We start from the raw sequence: 19800 nt of genomic DNA, 5'->3' as shown, positions 1-19800 counted from the left end.
GTACATGGTGGAAACCCAAAGCACAGATTTGCTTCTCTACTACTGCTTTTCTCAAAACTTGTTCCATAAAACATTAAATTTTCCCATGTTAATAGGGATAAGCTATTAAGAGATCTCTTTAGTAATAAATTTATCAACACCTCAGGGTTTCAGTGAGAACAGTGTCCAATGAGTAGATCTTTAACAAGAATGAAAATATATTGAATTTTCCCAACTTATTTTAAACACAGATCTTTCTCGTATTGTATCTCTTAGGGCTAAAGTTTTAAAGGAAATAACATTCAGGTTGCAATCCAAAGAATTTTCTCTCTGCTTGAAACACTGCCCACATGTTCCCTTCAATCCTTTACCATCATGCTTATGCTTTATACTACTTCCTCAAAAAAAAAATCTTTCACAGTTTTGCAATTATCACTGTCTCCCAATCAGATGCTTTATATAAGTGCTTTATATCTTTGCTCCCTTAAACGCTACTCCTCTTCATTTGTTTCTAATAAATAATTATAACCACCTATGTTTCCAACTTAAAATACATGGAAATCGCTCTACAAGATGGCCCCCAATGATTCTAACTTAAAAGAAGTTATGCTCCTATATAGTCAGTTCACATTGATTCATGGCAGGCCCAATAAAATATAGCAGCTGAAGAGATGTATGGCTCCTTAGGAAACATCAAAAAATATTGTAATTTCTGACTTGGGTAAATGAACTGCTTACTCTGGGGAAAGACAGCTACCATGCTATGAGGACATCTAAGCATCCTATAGTAACGTACTGTGTCCCCTGGCCAACAGCCAGCACCAATTTGCTAGCCTCATGAAAGGACCGACTTGGATGTCCTACAGTCCTTTTTTAGACTACAGAAGAATGAAGTACCAGCCAACAACTGACTATAATCCAGTGGGAGACCACAAACGATCTATCCAGGTAAGTCCTTCCCCAATTTCTGAACCTGAGAAGCCATAAATTCCTGAGGCCCAAAACTAAATTGCTTCTTATGATTCCACACCTTCCCTACACATAAAAAATGCACAGATACATGCAATTATACAAACACTGCAGAATCATTATTATAACACTTGAAATATAGCAGGCACTCAACATATATGAAATAGGTAAATAATAACTTAATGAGAAAGTAAACTATACATCTATGTGAATACGTGCATTTTTATAAATATATTTATTAGGATAGTGACATATAAGGACTAATTGACAATTTGAGTTATAAAGGAGGAAAAAACATTTCTTCTACATTGTCCCATGTCTCTGCCCCCGCGCCTGGGTGTTCCTTCCCGGAGTCCCTTGGAGGGGAGCGGGTTGAGCTTTCCTCCCCGCCCCGACCAGGGCTACGGCAGCCGAAGACCTCCAGGACCAGCCACCACCATGCTGAGACCACTCTCCGCACACATGAAGGTACTGGCAGAGGGACAAAGCCACGCGGGTTCCGGGGCCGAGACCTCCAAGCCTACTCGAATTGGAGTCGAGCATCTTTCACCCAGATCCTCCAAATTCCAGTAGGCGGGGGTCACACCCACCACCTGGCCCCCTGGCGCCGTGTAATCCCATCAGCGGCCAAGACTCAGAGACTATAAAATCTAGATCCCAGAACCGCGCGGCCGCATTTGCGGCCGCGCGACATCTTAACAGAATTTTTTTTTTATGACATCTTATTGTCTTATTCCTACTTTGGACAAACTTGCAGGCTATCGAATGTAGCCTGCCCACAGGGCAGAGTCTGGCAAACTCCCCGTGGCATACCAAATATGCCAAATACCAGTAACAATGATGGGTCTCATTCTCCTAAATAGCCTTGAATATAATCTCAGGGCTAGGATGAAAGAGACGTTACTGGGGCCTGCTCGAGGCAATCGACGAATAACAGGATGATGAAATGAAATGAAATGTCCCATGCTTAAGTCTTAGGAGACAAGCAAAAGGTCAAATATCTTACTCTGAACATAGTTCCAAATAAGAATTTCAGAAAATGTGACTTTATTGATACTGCACAGATTTTAGACAAGCACCACACATTTCTAGTGCTCCAGAATTCTCCTACAGAAAACAAAGGAATAAAATTAAGACCTTGTCAAAGGCCACGAAAGCTCTATCTTTCAGTGACACCAAGAGAATAAGCTTGCTGGATGTCTTGCAACAGCAGAGCAGGGTGGGAATAGAACTTAGCTTGGCTAATAGAGGGTCCTTTGGGCAGAACTATAGAAGAAAACTTCAGTCATGACCTGAAGTCCTCTCTTCTTCTAATCTTTCTGCTGTTTTTGGTCTTGGATTGGGGAGATATGAGAGGGCCAAGTCTGCAGGATGCAGGCAGGTCTGTCAAAACGATGATAAAATCTCAGAAACACAGCAACCTCCTAGGATTATTTCGATAGTGTGATTGGTCTGTATAGATGGTGAATGGTGCTGTCAGTCATAGCCTTTGAAGTCCTAAGTCTCAGGGTTAGGACTCACAAAACAGCTCTTGCCAATGGTCTCACATAGTCAACTCTTAACAGATACAACAGCTGCTTTCTAAGAATATAGTGTAGCTTTTAGGCAGTCTGCCTAGAAATTCTTTTCCACAAATTCCTGGAAGAAGTTACTTGATTTTCTCCACACCCAAAACTCAAAGGAACTCAGAAGGCCAGAATCAGAGTCACATAAGTCACATACTGCACCTGGGGAAATTACATCTACACAACATGATTTCTTGGACGGGGGCGGGGCGGTGGAAGAAATTCTTCTGCAAAGACTTTCCAAAGGAAGGAGAGCCAATCATTCTAGTTTAGTATTATGTTGAGAGAATATGAAAGTAATTGAAGTTGAAATATTAAAACTTTTTTTTAGCTTTGGGGCTATACGCAGCTGTGCTCAGTGCTCACAGTTAGTTTTTTGCTCAGAAATCTCTCTTTGAGAAGTTAAGGAGACCAAGTGTAGTACCAGAGCTCAAACCTGGGTCTACAGCATGCAGAGCAAACACATTACAGCTATACTATCCCTCTGGCCTGGAAATATGAAATGTATTGACTACTTACCATATTGTGAGTACATTTCGCCTCTCTTGTTTGATTCTTTGATGAATCCTAAAACGTGTCTATTTTTTAATCATTTTATGTCTCAGAAAACATAGGGTAGAGAGCACCAAGTCCCAGTCCAAGCTTTCATTAACCACTAGGATTTCTTGCGTCCTGTGTAAAAACCACTGGCTGTATGTATCTATATGTATGCAGAAATGGGGGAAATACAGAAAGATAAATATATTCGGAATCAGGAATCAGTACATTTGGTCCACGCACCAAATTCAACCCATTGCATATTTTGAAAAATATGGACTTACTGGGACTCTCCATGCTCATTTACATGTTGTTTATGGATCCTCCTGAACTGTTATATTTGAGCTGAGACATGTGACAGAAAACATGTGGTCTGAAAAGCTTATGGTACTTGCATCTTACCATTGAGAAGAAGGGCACCCACCCCAGCTTCATAAGGCAGTGATAATATCACATCATTTGAGCTTCAGATTCCTAGAGACAAAAAATATATTACCACATTTTCTTCTGCTTTTATAACAGCCAGGTCTCTGTTGCTTGGGGGCCACAAGGGCCACACCTAGTGATGCCTAGAAGCTGAATATGTGATCTACCACTTGTACCATTTCTCTGGGAAATAAGTTTCCTAACTAGTCTTGCATAAGTACTAAAAAATAATTTGACAATTAACCACATGATATTCATAAATGCTCATTGTGGAAAAAATTAGGTCCATGTCGTCCTTATATTCTGAAAGCCACACAGAAGGTAAAGAACATCAGTAAAATAAAACTAGAATCACTCTGAGTAAGGTCCGGAGGATTAAATCCCAGAGCATCCTCAAACAAACGCGTTCAAAGGAGTTGCCCTCCAAGCCCATTCTGTGGGTCAGATGAACCAATGGCATGAACACTTCAGACATATCATTATAATTTTAACAGTTCTCTGCACCACAGGTAGCATCATTTATAGAGTGTTTAATTGAGTTACTTTTATTTTAATTAACTATGGCAAGGAAACTATGCCATTGCCATAAGTATAAAACCAGGTTAAGTTAGCTTAAATAGAAAATATTGTACAAATATAAAGATAATTTTAGATTTCAGATAATTAGCATTGCTCACCCAATACTCTGTTCCTGAACCCTCTCTCTCCCCCTTTAGAAAGACTAAAGCATATGTTGGAAAGGAGGAAAACAAAACCGAAAATCTCTCCAGGACAGAAAGAAAATTAAAAAGAGAATAACTTTCTCACAATCTCATGCCATGAGTAGTACTCTCCCCAGACATTTGAGAAACACTGAAACCAGACAGTCTGATTTCATGAGAATTACAAAGCCAGCCAAAGAGTTGGGAAGAGGGAGTAGAAAAGAAGAAAGATTCCCTTCCTAAAATGGATGAAATCTCTCTAGTTTTCTTGTTGGAGTCTCATGCATAGCAGACACTTGTTAGCCCCAAAGGAAAAATCCTGGTAACTGGAGCTTGGATATCAGATCCAGGCCAGAGTTGGAATCCTGATTGCTACTTTTGGATGTCTTGACTTGAAGCAGGGTACAAATCCTCTCTGAGTCTGTTTTCTCACTTAGGAAGAAAAGAACAAGTGGGGAGAAACCAGTGATAGCTCCTCTGCAGAATTAAGTAGGGATCACAAGAGTTGGAATGCAAAAAGGAAAGCTATTTCCATCTTCTTGTCAGATTGGAACACTTCTAAGTTTTTTTTTCTTCCTTTTCTGTGCCTATAGCACTTAATAAACATGATGTGAGTTTGTTGTGAAAATGCCTTAGTTATTTTCTGGGACAGCAATTCTCATCCCCCATGAAAGTCCTATCAGCTGTCTAACCATGCAAGTAGGTTGCAAAGTTAACATCTGAGAGTCTTTATTACTGCCAACCACCACACATGGTCTAACCCTTAAAAAATTCATAAGAGCTGAAAAGGAACATCACTTTTTCTTTCATTTATTTTTTTTAATTTTATTGAATCACCATGAGATAGTTACAAGCTTTCATGTTTGGGTTACAATCACAGAATGATCAAACACCCATCCCTCCACCAGTGCACATTCCCCACCACCAATATCCCTGGTATACCCCTCCTTTCCCACCCTCCTCCTGCCTCCAAGGCAGACAACATTCCCCATACTCTCTCTCTCTATTTTGGGGCATTATGGTCTGCAATACAGACACTGAGAGATTATCATGTTTGGTCCTTTATCTACTTTCTACACATATCTCCCATCCCAATCGGTTCCTCAAGCCATCATTTTGTTTTCGTCTTTACTTTAGACCAAGTACTGAGCTTGCGATTCTATGTATTTTCTATCATTTAATACCCTAAATTAAATTTTGAAGACTAAATTTTCATTCTGATTTTAAATATAGGAAAACCAAGACCCAAACAGATGAAATCATTTGCAGATTTTGTCACGAAACTTCTAAGTAGAGAAAGTAGTTTGTACAGAGGTGTGTCTGCTGCCCCAAACCTTGTCCATGACCAAGCTCTTAACTTATAGTTAAGCATTATGGTGCTTTGGCTAGGCCCATCTCAATGCCAGGGTAGCACATAGCTTACCGCTTGCCCTGGTTCCATCCAGTTCCTCATCTGGACCCTGCTTTTGGGGGCAGTAGGAAGTAAAGGCAGCTGAGACTTAGGTGAGAGAACAGATGCCCAGGAGGGAAATATCACTGAGAATCATATTACAAAATTATGTCTTCTTGTGTCCATACAAAATAAACATTGCTCTGAATAATCTATGCAAAGGACTTAGAGAGAAGAGAAAAACAATATTTACAAGTCAACAGAGCACAAAGAAAGAAGTTACAAATAAACACAGAGGAATGAGAACACTGTGATGGGAGCAACCCAAAATACCTAAACCACCTGAGGGTATGCAAGAAGGACAAAACAGTGTTATCCTACAAACCCTCTTTTTTTTTTCTCCACCACATAGCTGACTTTTGTCTCCTGCACCAGCTCATTTGTCCTGCCAGAGAGCAAACCCCCACTTCTTAGCTAATGAGAATAATTGGATGTCCTCAGCGTATCCTTTTATGTGTCTGCTACAGACTAAACACCTCACCTGGCTCAGTCTTCTCTGTAGACTCAGCAGGCCCATCTTTCTCAACTACCTCACATAAATCTGTCTACTGCAACTTGTTGCCACTCTCTGCTGCTCTTCTTTTAACTGGTTCCAATTCCTCAGCGTCTGCTCATTAAGTGGGTTGCTCAGGACCAAAGGCAGTCTGCTGGGAGACCCTGAAGCCACACCAACATTGTGTTGAATAATTATCTGGTGCATCATGAGCACATCTCCTGCAATAGCAAATTCAATGAGATTTCGGGAAAGTGCCAACAAGTGGTTCAGAGTGAAAGGAGAAGACATATAGAAGACACTATTGCTCAACTAAGCAGTGAACAAAAAGTAGCAAGACGTAAGCTGACTTTTGTAAAAGTATGAAAATGGAATCCAAATTCATGTACCAAATGTATTGAAATTTGAGTAGTCATAGATACCTTTAGACACAGAGTTAAGTCTGAGTAGTGATACAAAGAGGGATAAAAGTCCCCACGACTTAGCTCTTTATGGTCCAAAATGAGTACCACTTTTCACATGGGTGGCAAAAAGTATTTGAAATATAGGTAGACAAAATTTAGATATACTATAAATGTTAAATACACACCAAAGTTTGGAGACAATGTAAAAATATATGTGATGTATCACTCCCGTGTTGTTACATTGATTACTAATTGAACTTATAATTGAACTTATAATTTTTAAGTATATTGGACTAAGTATTATCTACTGTTATAATTTATTTGAATCTTTTGGGTGGGTGTCCTAATGAGTGCTCAGGGTACCACCAGTACTAGGATCGAGGATGTGGTATTGCAGCTTCTTGGTACTGGCAATGCTGGGGTCACTGGAGTCACATCACCAGATAGTAGTACTCAGGGCCCTCCAGGACTATCTCCAACAACAGTGCTCAGGGGGTTTAACAGTGCTAGGAACTGAACTCTAACCCTTGTGCTAGAAAGTATGTGTCCCTGATTCCTAACTCCTTCTTTTGCCATTTTTGCACAGGAAAATCCAAAACTGCAAATGTGACCTCATATTCCTTTTCAATGGATAACACTGATCAATTCACCAAGGTAGCAATGGCTTCAATATATATGATTAGTAATTGAGAGGCATGTTTGATGAGACACAATCCCCTATCTGGGCATGACTGGAGAAAGTCTTCCAAATAGAAGAATCACTTACTTTTTTAAACACTTCATATCATTTCTTTATATATCCATATATACCCATTTAACTCTTCTATTTCCCTTACAAATGCCTAAATCAAAAAAATAAACTTTTGTATATAAGATTATCTTCCTTTTAATACTTACCCCTATGACCTTCCAGAAGTTACTATTGTTATAAGCAAATAAAGTATGCTTATAGAAATAAACGCATCCAAAAGTTGTTTACCTAGACCCTCTTTCACAGGAGTTATTTTCTAATACAGACAAATATCCAAATAACACAGAAATACTGATACTTTGAAAATATTAAAGACATAAAGATCGTGAAAGAGAAACTCAGAAGTATTATTGACAATAGTATCGTATGTTAAACTACGGCAATGACATAAGCTTTCAATAACTACATAAGATAGCCAAACGTATCCTAATTTACTGGTGGGCAAACTGAGGATCTGCATTGTTGACCAACTGCTTTAAGTTAACACAGTTAATAAGAGGGTAGTGCTGGGAAGAAAATGTTTGCCTGACTTCAAAGCTCAAAATATTTTCCCTTATTGGAACACCTCCATACCAGGATTTCAATTCAACTTTGGATAACATTGCTAAATTTTATAAGAGCAATTTGTCTGATTCTGGGCCTGGAACAATAGTACTGTGGGTAGGGCCCCTCTCCTGAATGGGCCTACCCAGATTCAGTTCCAGCACTTCATATGGTCCCCAGAGCCCACCAGATCCCTAACACAGAGCCAGGAGTAACCTCTAAGCACAACTGGATGTGACCCAAAAACAAAAATGTGTCTGACACTTTGGAGACAGATGTTATGTTAAGTACCTATAGCCCCTCTCTCAGAGCCAAATCCAGAGAGATAGAAGCAGCATCATTTCTGGGTTCAACTGCCAAAAAGTAGCCTTCCTTGTCACTCCAAATTATGTCTTGTTCCACAGGTTCACACTGTTTAGACTCCTAAACCCATAACTTAAGGCTTGAAAACCAGCCACAGGAGGAGGAAGGGAGTGAATATTTTCCCAACTGCTGCAAGAACTTTCCAAGTGCTATTCCTGGATCTGTGGAGTGTTGACACCCGGCTGTCAAAGAGAGAATAAGGAAGGGCTCTAATTTGGAAATATTTTGCACTCTGTGCATGACAATGTGCCAGGTGGCAAAAAATAGTGACAGAGTCTCAGATTGGGTAACTGAATATGGCATGGCTCATTGCAGCCTTGTTAGTACAATAATTTCAACTACAAAAAGGTGATGTGGGCTTCAAACCCCCACCTATGGCAATTACAACCACATGACTTTGAAGAAATGAAGCTCTATTTCTGTAAATGTCCTCACCTTTAAAATCGGGGCAGTAAAAGTTCCATACACTCATCTTCTCAGTCTCTTTCCACTGTCTTTCTGTTCAGCCATGGTGATCTTAGTGAATGTTTTTCTGGCACACATAAGGGCATCAACAATTTCTAAAGAGAGGCAAAAAAAAAAAAAAAAAGGTGTTAGAATACCATGGTAGAAAGTGATCATCTGGCTTTCAACTGGGATGATAAAGCATGGTTGCATTGCAAATTTGAAATCACTGATAATCATAGAGCTAGGAAAATTGTTTTGAACTTTATAGGCATATTAACCAAGTCTGGAGTGATCCATTCCAGATTTGATGTGCAACCCAGAGATCTAGGGGAAAATGGCAGAATAGTCAGCTCTTGCAGTGTTAGTTTGGTTTCATTACACTGACAACTTCAGTTGAAATCATGGATCATGGTAAAACAAGACACAAATATAAAGGAAAAAAATAAACCCAGAGATTCTCTTCCTAAGGGTGTCATGTACTTGTACAAATCAAATGAGTCCATGTAAAAGGAGGAGAAAAATCAGGGTCAGAGAGATAATACAAGAGGCAAGGTATATTGCATGTACGTGACCCAGTTTGAGTCCCTGACACCACATATGATTCCCCAAGCACCAGAAGGGCACTCCTGAGCACTTGGTTAATAAATAGGCCCTGAAAATTGCTAGATGTGAATAACAAATAAATAAATAAATAAATGTTTTCTTTGTTTCTGTTTGTGAGTCATACCTGGTGGTGCTCAGGGCTTACTCATGGCTCTGTGCTCAGGGCTTACTCCTGGCTCTGCACTCAGGAATCACTCTTGTTGGGGCTCAGTGGATCATTGCGGGGGAGGGTTGGCCAGGAATGAAATCCAAGTTAGCCACATGCAAGAAAATAGCTCTGCCTGTTGTATTCTCTCCAGCCCCTAGAAAATATTTAAAGGGGGAAAAATCAAAGCAATAATAATTCCCACCTTGTACAGTCATTTTGAAATTGAATTCAATTTTCAACAATAAAATTTTTTGTTATCTGTTTTATTAAAATTACTATTAAACTTTTTAGAATAATAATTTTAAGGAATTGTTCCCTTCTATTTCCTAAGAAATCTATCTTCCAATGTCTTCTACACAGATAATCTTAAACTTGGCTCTACCCTAGAATGGGACTTAGGGGGTAAATTTGGAAATGGAGGTGGAAATTGGATGAAGAAGCCAACTTTATAGTGATATATGAAAATTTGAATTATAGAGATGAATATAATATACATAAAAGTTGATTTTAAAAGGCTATACATATAATGTTATATACCAATTTGACTTCAATTTAAAAAATAGGACAATACATTACAACAGAAACCACAGAAATTCAGAGGATCCTCAGGGAGTACTTTGAGAAGCTTTATGCCACAGAACATCAAAACCTCGAGGAAATGGATAAATTCCTAGACTCCTAGAGACTCCCAAGGCTGAACCAAGAAGACCTGGAATACCTGAACAGACCTATCAAGGAAATTGAAATGGTAATAAAAAGTCTCCCCAAGCACAAAAGTCCTGGCCCGGATGGATTCACTAGTGAATTCTTCCAAATCTTTAAAGAGGACTTACTCCCAATGCTCTTTAAGCTTTTCCACGAAATTGAAATATCAAAAACACTTCCGAACAGTTTCTACGAAGCAAATATCACACTGATACCAAAAGCAGACAGAGATACCACAAAGAAAGAGAATTACAGGCCGATATCCCTGATGAACACAGATGCAAAGATCCTCAACAAACTACTAGCAAATAGAATCCAACTACTCATCAAAAAGATCATACACCATGACCAAGTAGGATTCATCCCAGGGATGCAAGGATGGTTTAACATTTGGAAATCAATCAACATAATCCACCATATCAACAAAAGAAAAGATAAAAAGCATATGATCATATCAATAGATGCAGAGAAAGCATTTGATAAGATCCAGCACCCCTTTATGATGAAAACCCTAGCCAAAATGGGTATAGAGGGGACCTTCCTCAACATAATTAAAGCCATCTACCACAAGCCTACAGCAAGCATCATCCTCAATGGGGAAAAACTGAGAGCCTTCCCTCTAAGATCAGGGACGAGACAGGGATGCCCACTCTCTCCACCGCTGTTCAATATAGTACTGGAAGTACTTGCAATAGCGATTAGGCAGGAAAAAGATATTAAGGGCATTCAGGTAGGAAAGGAAGAAATCAAGCTCTCACTATTCGCAGATGATATGATACTCTACTTAGAGAACCCAATAACTTCCACCAAAAAACTCCTAGAAACAATAGACTCGTATAGTAAAGTTGCAAGTTATAAAATCAATACCCAAAAGTCCATGGCTTTCCTATACGCAAACAGTGAGAGAGAAGAAAGCAACATGAAAAAGACAATCCCATTCACAATTGTGCCCCAGAAAATCAAGTACCTAGGAATCAGCTTAACTAAGGAAGTAAAGGACCTGTACAAAGAAAACTACAAAACGCTACTTCAGGAAATAAAAGAGGACATGAGGAAATGGAAAGATATCCCCTGCTCATGGGTCGGGAGACTTAACATTGTCAAAATGGCAATACTACCGAAAGCATTGTATAAATTCAATGCAATCCCTATAAGGATACCCATGACATTCTTCAAAGAAATGGAGCAAACACTCTTGAAATTTATATGGAACAATAAGCCCCCACGAATAGCTAAAGCAATTCTTGGGAAAAAGAAAATGGGAGGAATCAACCTCCCGAACTTCAAACTGTACTACAAAGCAGTAATAATTAAAACAGCATGGTACTGGAACAAAGGCAGAACTGCAGACCAATGGAACAGGGTTGAATACACTGACATCTCCCCTCAATCATATGCTCATCTAATCTTTGATAAAGGTGCAAGTAATGTGAAGTGGAGTAAGGAAAGCCTCTTTAATAAATTGTGTTGGCATCACTGGACGGCTACATGCAAAAAAATAGGCTCAGAACTCTGCCTAACACCATGTACAAAAGTAAGATCAAAATGGGTTAAAGACCTCAACATCAGACCAGAAACCATAAGGTACATTGAAGATAAAGTTGGCAAAACCCTCCATGATATTGAAGCTAATGGTATCTTCAAAGATGCCACGCCACTGGCCGAGCAAGTGAAAACAGAGATAGATAAATGGGACTATCTTAAACTAAGAAGCTTCTGCACCTCCAAAGAAACAGTGACCAAAATACAAAGACAGTCTACAGAATGGGAAAGGATATTCACCGAATACACATCTGACAAGGGGTTGATATCCAGGATATACAGAATACTGGTTAAACTCCACAAGAAGAAAACATCCAACCCAATCCAAAAATGGGGCAATGAAATGAACAGAAACTTTCTCAAAGAAGAAATCCGAATGGCAAAAAAGCACATGAGAAAATGCTCTACATCATTAATCATCAGGGAGATGCAGATCAAAACCACAATGAGATACCATCTCACACCTCAGAGACTGGCCCACATCCAAAAGAACAAAAGCAACCGATGCTGGCGTGGATGTGGCGAGAAAGGGACACTCCTTCACTGTTGGTGGGAATGTCCACTGGTTCAGCCCTTCTGGAAAACAGTATGGATGATTCTCAAAAAATTAGAAATTGAGCTCCCATTTGACCCAGCAATACCACTCCTGGGAATATATCCCAGAGAGGCAAAAATGTATAGTCGAAGTGACATCTGCACTTGTTTGTTCATTGCAGCGCTCTTTACAATAGCCAGAAACTGGAAGAAGCCTGAATGCCCAAGAACAGATGACTGGTTAAAGAAACTTTGGTACATCTACACAATGGAGTACTATGTAGCTCTTAGAAAAGATGAAGTCATGAACTTTACATACAAGTGGTACAATATGGAAAGTATCATGCTAAGCGAAATGAGTCAGAAAGAGAGGGGTAGACATAGAAAGATTGCATTCATCTGGGGGATATAAAGTAACAAAGTATGAGATTAATACCCAAGAATAGCTGAGATCAGCACCAGGAGGATTACTCCATAACTTAGAGGCCAGCCGGGTATCCTAGAGGAAAGGGCTGTCCAGATAGAGAAGGGAGCACCAAATAAAGGATGTTTGGAGGATCCTCCCAGGAGGGGAGATGCATGTCAAAAGTAGACTATGGACTGAACATGTTTGCCACTCAATGCCTCTTTTGCAGACCACAACACCCAAAAGGAGAGAGAGAACACAGGGGATTGCCCTGCCACAGAGACAGGGGGGATGGGGGGATGGGGGTGGGAGGGATATTATCCATGGTGGTGGAAAATGGGCACTGGTGGAGGGATGGGTATCTGATCATTGTATAATTGAAACCAAAGCACAAAAAATTGTAAATCTACAACTTTAAAAAAAATAAAATAAAATAAAGGGGAAAAAAATGAAAAAAAAAAATTAGAAATTGAGCTCCCATTTGACCCAGCAATACCACTCCTGGGAATATATCCCAGAGAGGCAAAAATGTATAGTCGAAGTGACATCTGCACTTGTTTGTTCATTGCAGCGCTCTTTACAATAGCCAGAAACTGGAAGAAGCCTGAATGCCCAAGAACAGATGACTGGTTAAAGAAACTTTGGTACATCTACACAATGGAGTACTATGTAGCTGTTAGAAAAGATGAAGTCATGAAATTTACATACAAGTGGTACAATATGGAAAGTATCATGCTAAGCGAAATGAGTCAGAAAGAGAAGGATAGACATAGAAAGATTGCATTCATCTGGGGGATATAAAGTAACAAAGTATGAGATTAATACCCAAGAATAGCTGAGATCAGCACCAGGAGGATTACTCCATAACTTAGAGGCCAGCCGGGTATCCTAGAGGAAAGGGCTGTCCAGATAGAGAAGGGAGCACCAAATAAAGGATGTTTGGAGGATCCTCCCAGGAGGGGAGATGCATGTCGAAAGTAGACTATGGACTGAACATGTTTGCCACTCAATGCCTCTTTTGCAGACCACAACACCCAAAAGGAGAGAGAGAACACAGGGGATTGCCCTGCCACAGAGACAGGGGGGATGGGGGGATGGGGGTGGGAGGGATATTATCCATGGTGGTGGAAAATGGGCACTGGTGGAGGGATGGGTATCTGATCATTGTATAATTGAAACCAAAGCACAAAAAATTGTAAATCTACAACTTTAAAAAAATAAAATAAAATAAAGGGGGAAAAAAAAAGTAAAAAAAAAATAGGACAACATAAAAAAGATACTTCTGCCTACTGAAAAATTGTAGAATTTACTTACATCTATATTTAACAGGGCAAGAAGTAGAAAATGTTGGTAGAAGAAAAGTTAGAGTAAGACAGAAAGAAGTTATAAATTGAAGAAAGAAGTTATTGGAATCTAAAGTTTATATAAGAGGGGATCTTACATTTTGGAGGTCAGTATAATCACAGCTTCTCCATATCTCTTTATCCCTTTTGATTATTTACTCCCTTTGAGCTGTACATTAAAATTTACGTTCCAAAAAGTCTTTATTAAGTAATAATTATCAACCTCTATCTTCATGTGTTACTTAGAGAAGAGACTAACTGCCTAAAAGAGCTCCCCAAAATATTAAAAATACCAAGTAAACATGAGCTTATAAAAGTCCACCATGAGGAATGATGTGATACTATGAACCAAACAAAATGCTAAGTGGATTTCTAAAAAACTTTAAAGCCCATTAAATCCATGATGAATTTCAGCCTGAATAGTGCAGAAACCACCATATCTGAAGCTATTTTTCTTTCCTTGATTTGTTCAGAAAGAGCTCAGACATAAAATAGGGAGAAATTGTAGAATTGAACAGTTTTCAGATTGATTGGTGTTTTGACCCTAAGTGGAGACTACTTAATATACAATATCTGCAGTGAACAGCTATTTTATTATATAGCAATTTTATGTTATTACTTTCTTATTTTTCATCACTTTGGTGAAAGATAAAAAGAGTAAGAAGCAGTAAAGAAATCACTCTTCTTTAATCGTTCCCTGAACTAACTATGTTTACCCCCTCTTTGATATAATTTATGTTCAATGGTCAAACAAGAACTTATTTTTTTTTATTCTTTATTGGTGAATCACCGTGATGTACAGTTACAGACTTACAAACTTTCATGCTTGTGTTTCAGTCATACAATACTCGAATACCCATCCCTCCACCAGTGCCCATTCTCTACCACCAATGATCCCAGTATCCCTCCCAACTCCCCACCCCATCCCCCCCCGCCCCACCCCAAATGAAATACCACAACTCATCAGTCTGGTCATAAAATTTTATGTTTAACCTTTTGTAAAAAGTCACTGAACACACTTACTACTTGGCCAAAGAGATATTACAAGGGGTAAAGCACTTGTTTTGCATGCTGTTGACCCTGGTTCAATCCCCAGCACTTTAGACAGTCCCACAAGCACTACCATGAGTATCTATGAATGCTTCTAGGTGTGTCTCCAAAAACCCTCTCCCAAGTAAGTAAATAAATAAATAAATAAATGCAATTACCTCTAGTAGGAGGTTTATGGATTAAGTATGTATCTTCAATTTGTGCTCCTCCCTAAGAGCTACATATAATCCAAGTATTGCTGAAAGCATAAATTTTGTAATCAGATTTTAAGATTCCAGCTCCATAATCTCTTAACTCTGTCAACTTCAGGGTCTTTAGCTTTTTGGTCCTTAACTTCCGTCCTCTGTAAAGTGATACTCATGAGAGTTTCTGACCCAAAGCATTGCTATGAAAACTTAAACCTCTGAGTACAATGTATATCAAGTGATTGGTACAAAATCTAGCAAATACCATATATCAAATTTGTGTCAACTGTGTCATCATTTTTATGTAATGAATGGAACAATGAAAAAGCCTGAATGAAGCACCTCAAAACTCTGGAGAATCGTTGACACTTTGCTGTATTATTTCCTATGCATATTTGTCTTGATTTATACTCAGGAGTTATTTATTGTTATTTTCTGTGTTTTACTTCTGAGCAGTCTTTTCCAATGTGGGCATGACTGCACTGGGTAATATAGGGGGCTTGGAATGATCCAGGGGACAAGAATAGTCTTAGGGAAAAAGGAGTATTTTCTATTTGTTTACCTAAAGAAGGCAAATCTTCAGGAGGGGAAACTATTTTTCCCTGAAAGAGGGTTGTAGGTAAATAACTGTACCTCATGGTGTTTCACTAATAAAAATTTAAGGAAAAAAAATAAGTATGGGAACCCCTAGTCCCAGGCACTATGTAGTAATTGCATACAAACTTTACTCAGATACTAAATATTTTTCTAGATGTTGAGTCACTGAGGGAAGAATGTGGTTTGTGTGACTCTGTATCAGAAGGTAACACTGTCTGTGACATAATAAGGATTCAAAAATGTAGGTGAATGGACTGAATAAATAAGTAATTGGCTGAGCAAACTATTCCCTTTCAAGTTCAATTTGTATGGAATAAGTGGCAAATGTGATTGTATCCATATTAACAAGTATATACTACAATCTAAACCTCAGAAACTATAACAATCTCTGATTTACTGTAGATGCTCGATATTATTAAATACATGCTTTTCCTGGAATCCAACACTTCATCATCTCATCTTCTACCTCTGACCCACACCACCATCATCCTTCACTTCAACTCTGCCAACTTCCTCAAATAGAATTTGTTTCTATCTTTGCCTTCCTATCATCTATCCTCAGCAAACCCACTGAAAATAACCTACAAAAGCATAAATCAGATCACAGATCATATCAGTCTTTTTCTCAAACACTACACCACTGACCTCAGTCTCTCTGAGAGTAAAGCAAAATCATTACCAGTGGTTCACATGGCCCCCAGACTTGCTTATTTTTTGTCTCATATTTTTTTTCTTCTCTGCCCCCTATTTCCTTCACTCTTTGAACAGTGACATCCTGTGCTCCCACCAGCCTATGTTTTTTACTCATTTATTAAGTATGTTGCATGTCTCCTTAGCCAGTATAGAAACTCCTTATGAAAAAGAATTTTTATCAGCTTGTTTACTACTAAATCTCTAGAACTTGGAAAAGTGTCTGGCGCTAGGAAGTAAACAACTCGAGTGAATTCACAACATTCACCTGACATCGATGAAAAATATAAATTTTCTTCATTCACACCGAATTCAATCCATAAAACCCAGAAATTCTATTTGTTACGTATGAATTGAACCAAAAACAAAAGATTATACAAAACTGATATAAGAGGGTAAGAGGGATAGTACAGAAGATAGGGCACTTGCTCTACACATAGACACAGGTTTAGTCCCTGGCACTGTATATGGTCCCCAGAACCTGCCAGGAGTGATTCCTGAGTGCAGAGCCAGGAGTAAACGCTGAATACCACCAGGAATGGCCCAAAAACAAAAGAAACAAAAACCTGGTGTGATACTGTTAATAGTAGCATCATTTGTAAAGTCATAAACTGCAAACTACACTTGTATTCATTGGTGGATGAGTGGATTATAAAAATATGTTATGTTCATATGGAATATTATTCAGTCATGAACAGAATGAAGAACTGATATATGCCACAACATGAATGAACCTTGAAACAATGAAAGAAGACAGACCTAAAAGACTAAATATATTGTGATATATTAACATTATGATATTAAATATATAAAATATCCAGAATGTACAAAACCAAACTATTTGAAAAGAAACTAATTGTACTTTATGAGATTACTTTTGTGGTGTATATATACATACCAATATGTATATACGAAAAGTTGCAAACACAAAAAGAAAGAAAATACTGAATCTGACATTTCCCAATCCATTCAGAGATTAGGTCTAGAGTTTGAGATCACTCAGTCATTTATAGGATAAATCAGGATTCATAACTATTGGGGAAAAAATGTATTGTCTCACCTCTGTTTTTAGGTGCACGTGGGTGGAAGTAACACAGAACAAAACTCGGGGCTTTCCTTTAAAGAAGGTCTAATTTATTTGTAAGACAGACAGATACATTAATATAATCTGGGCCTCATCTAAACGTCAAAAAAAGAGGCAGACACCAAGAGCACAGACAACAGAGGGACAAGTATAATTTATCAGGAAAGGTTTCCAGAATCCAGAAGTAGGTCAGTGTCCAGACTTAGAGAAGATGGTAAATGGGAAGAGGGTGTGAATGTGTCCAAGAGTATGGCCAAAATTGATCTAAAGAGTTTTTACTACCTAGCAACTGAGAGGGAAATGGAAACTGCAATTTCAAAAGAGTTGAAGAGAGAAGTCCAGAGGGATTTGCTTGAGGAACATTGATCAGAAATGGGAAAGTTCGTTGTGCTCTCTTTGCAGTGGGTGCAGCCACAAGACTGAGCAATTCTTTCATAAGGCTTGGCCTGACAACTGCGCCCTTTCCTCCACCTCTTTTTCCAGTCTGCTTCATCAACTGTCTCCCTTCATTCTCATCTCAGTTGAGTGTTTCCCCTTCACTTCATGCTTCTGGTGTTGTTTCCCCTCTTTTTCTTGAGTATAAACTTCAAGGAGGTTTCTAGGCTTCCTTAAAGCTCTGTCTTCAGTTCCCAGAGAATTGCCTGCTACTGAATAGGTGCCCTGTTAGTGCTGATCTAAAAGGTAAGATCCCAGCACCCTCCCTTTCAAACCCCCTGATGAGCAAACTAGGTTGTATGGCCAGTTCTCTTGCTATTTTGCCTTTAGCCCTTTATTGATATTTTGCTGCATATCTTTACATCCATTTGTGTGAGAGATCATTCTGTATCTATCCATTTCCTTCTGACTAACTTCATTTAAAATGATATCCTCTAAATCTATCTCTAATCTAAATCAAATTGCATGATTTTTACTCCTTTTTTAGAGCTGTATAGTATCATATATAACATTAGTGATAGATGTGGGGTTAGAATTATGTACATGAGAAACCATCATTAATAGTACTGTAAGTCACAGATTCTTCATAAATTAAAAATATGTTATTATTTTTTGAGTTTTTTCCTTTTTTATTATTGAATCACTGTGAAACACAGTTACAAAGCTTTCATCTTCAAGATCTTGTCATACAATGATCAAACACCCATTCCTCCACCACTGCACATTTTCCATCACCAGTGTCCCTAGTAACCCTCCCCCTCCTCCATTCAACCCCTACCCTTTCCTCTGGGACAATTTCCCTCTTACTCTATCTACTTTTGAGCATTATGATTTGCAATACAGATACTAAGAACCCATCAGGTTTGGTCCTTTATCCACTTTCAGCACACATCTCCCATCCCAAGCAATCCCTCCAACCATTAGTGATTTAGTGATCCCTTCTCTATACCAGCTGTCTTCTACCCCAGCTCATAAGGCAGGCTTCAACCACGTAGCTATATTCCTGTCTCTACTGTCCTTAGGTGTCAGTTTCATATTATGTTATTTTATATCCCACAAATGAGTGCAGTCATTCTATATGTGTCCCTATCTTTCTGACTCATTTTAATTAGCATGTTACTCTCCATGGCCATCCACTTATAAGTAAATTTCATGACTTCATCTTTCCTAACAGCTGCATAGTGTTCCACTGTGTAGATGTACAAAAGTTTCTTTAATCAGTCATCTGTTCTTGGGCACTCGGGATGAATCCAGATCCTGGCTACTGTGAACAGTGCTGCAATAACATATAGATGCAGATGTCATTTCTACTGTGCTTTTTTGCACCCTTAGGATATATTCCCAGAAGTAGTATTACAGGGTCATATGGAAGCTCAACTTCTAGTTTTTGAAGGAATGCCCATATTGTTTTCCAGAAAGGCTGGACCAGTCGGCATTCCACCAGCAGTGAAGGAGAGTCCCTTTCTCCCCACATCCGCACCAGCAGTGGTTGTTCTTGTTCTTTTGGATGTGTGCCAGTCTCTGTGGTGTGAGATGATATCTCATTGTTGTATGATTTGCATCTCCCTGATGATTAGTGATAAAGAGAATTTTTTATGTGCCTTTTGGCCATTTGAGTTTATTTTTTGAGGAAGTTTCTGTTCATTTCTTCTCACTATTTTTTATAGAGTTGGAGGGGGTTTTTTTTATTTTTTGTACAATTCTACCAATGTCTTGTTATTGTCTTGTCTACTAATTTCCTGGATATTTACCCCTTATCTGATTGGTATTGGGTTTAAAATGTTTTAAAATAACAAATAAATAAACAAATAACAAATAAATTAATAAAGTTCCCAGGACAAATATATCCA

The 19800-nt window shown here is 38.7% G+C and overlaps 1 protein-coding gene across 1 annotated transcript in view; it reads left to right on the top strand.

The window, feature by feature from the left end:
• The first annotated feature begins 816 nt into the window (after positions 1–816).
• Positions 817–19800, top strand: part of LOC130040161 (ras-related protein Rap-1b-like) — a 55896-nt gene continuing 36912 nt past the window's right edge. The window contains 1 exon segment of the mRNA XM_056132203.1: positions 817–927. Within this exon segment, the coding sequence (XP_055988178.1) occupies positions 817–927 (111 nt within the window).

Source organism: Sorex fumeus, unplaced genomic scaffold (genome assembly GCF_029834395.1).
Source record: "Sorex fumeus unplaced genomic scaffold, SorFum_2.1 ptg000002l, whole genome shotgun sequence".
In the NCBI taxonomy this organism is placed as follows: domain Eukaryota; kingdom Metazoa; phylum Chordata; class Mammalia; order Eulipotyphla; family Soricidae; genus Sorex; species Sorex fumeus.
The sequence above is the reverse complement of the archived record's forward strand: the minus strand, read 5'-3'. Positions and strand labels throughout refer to the sequence as shown.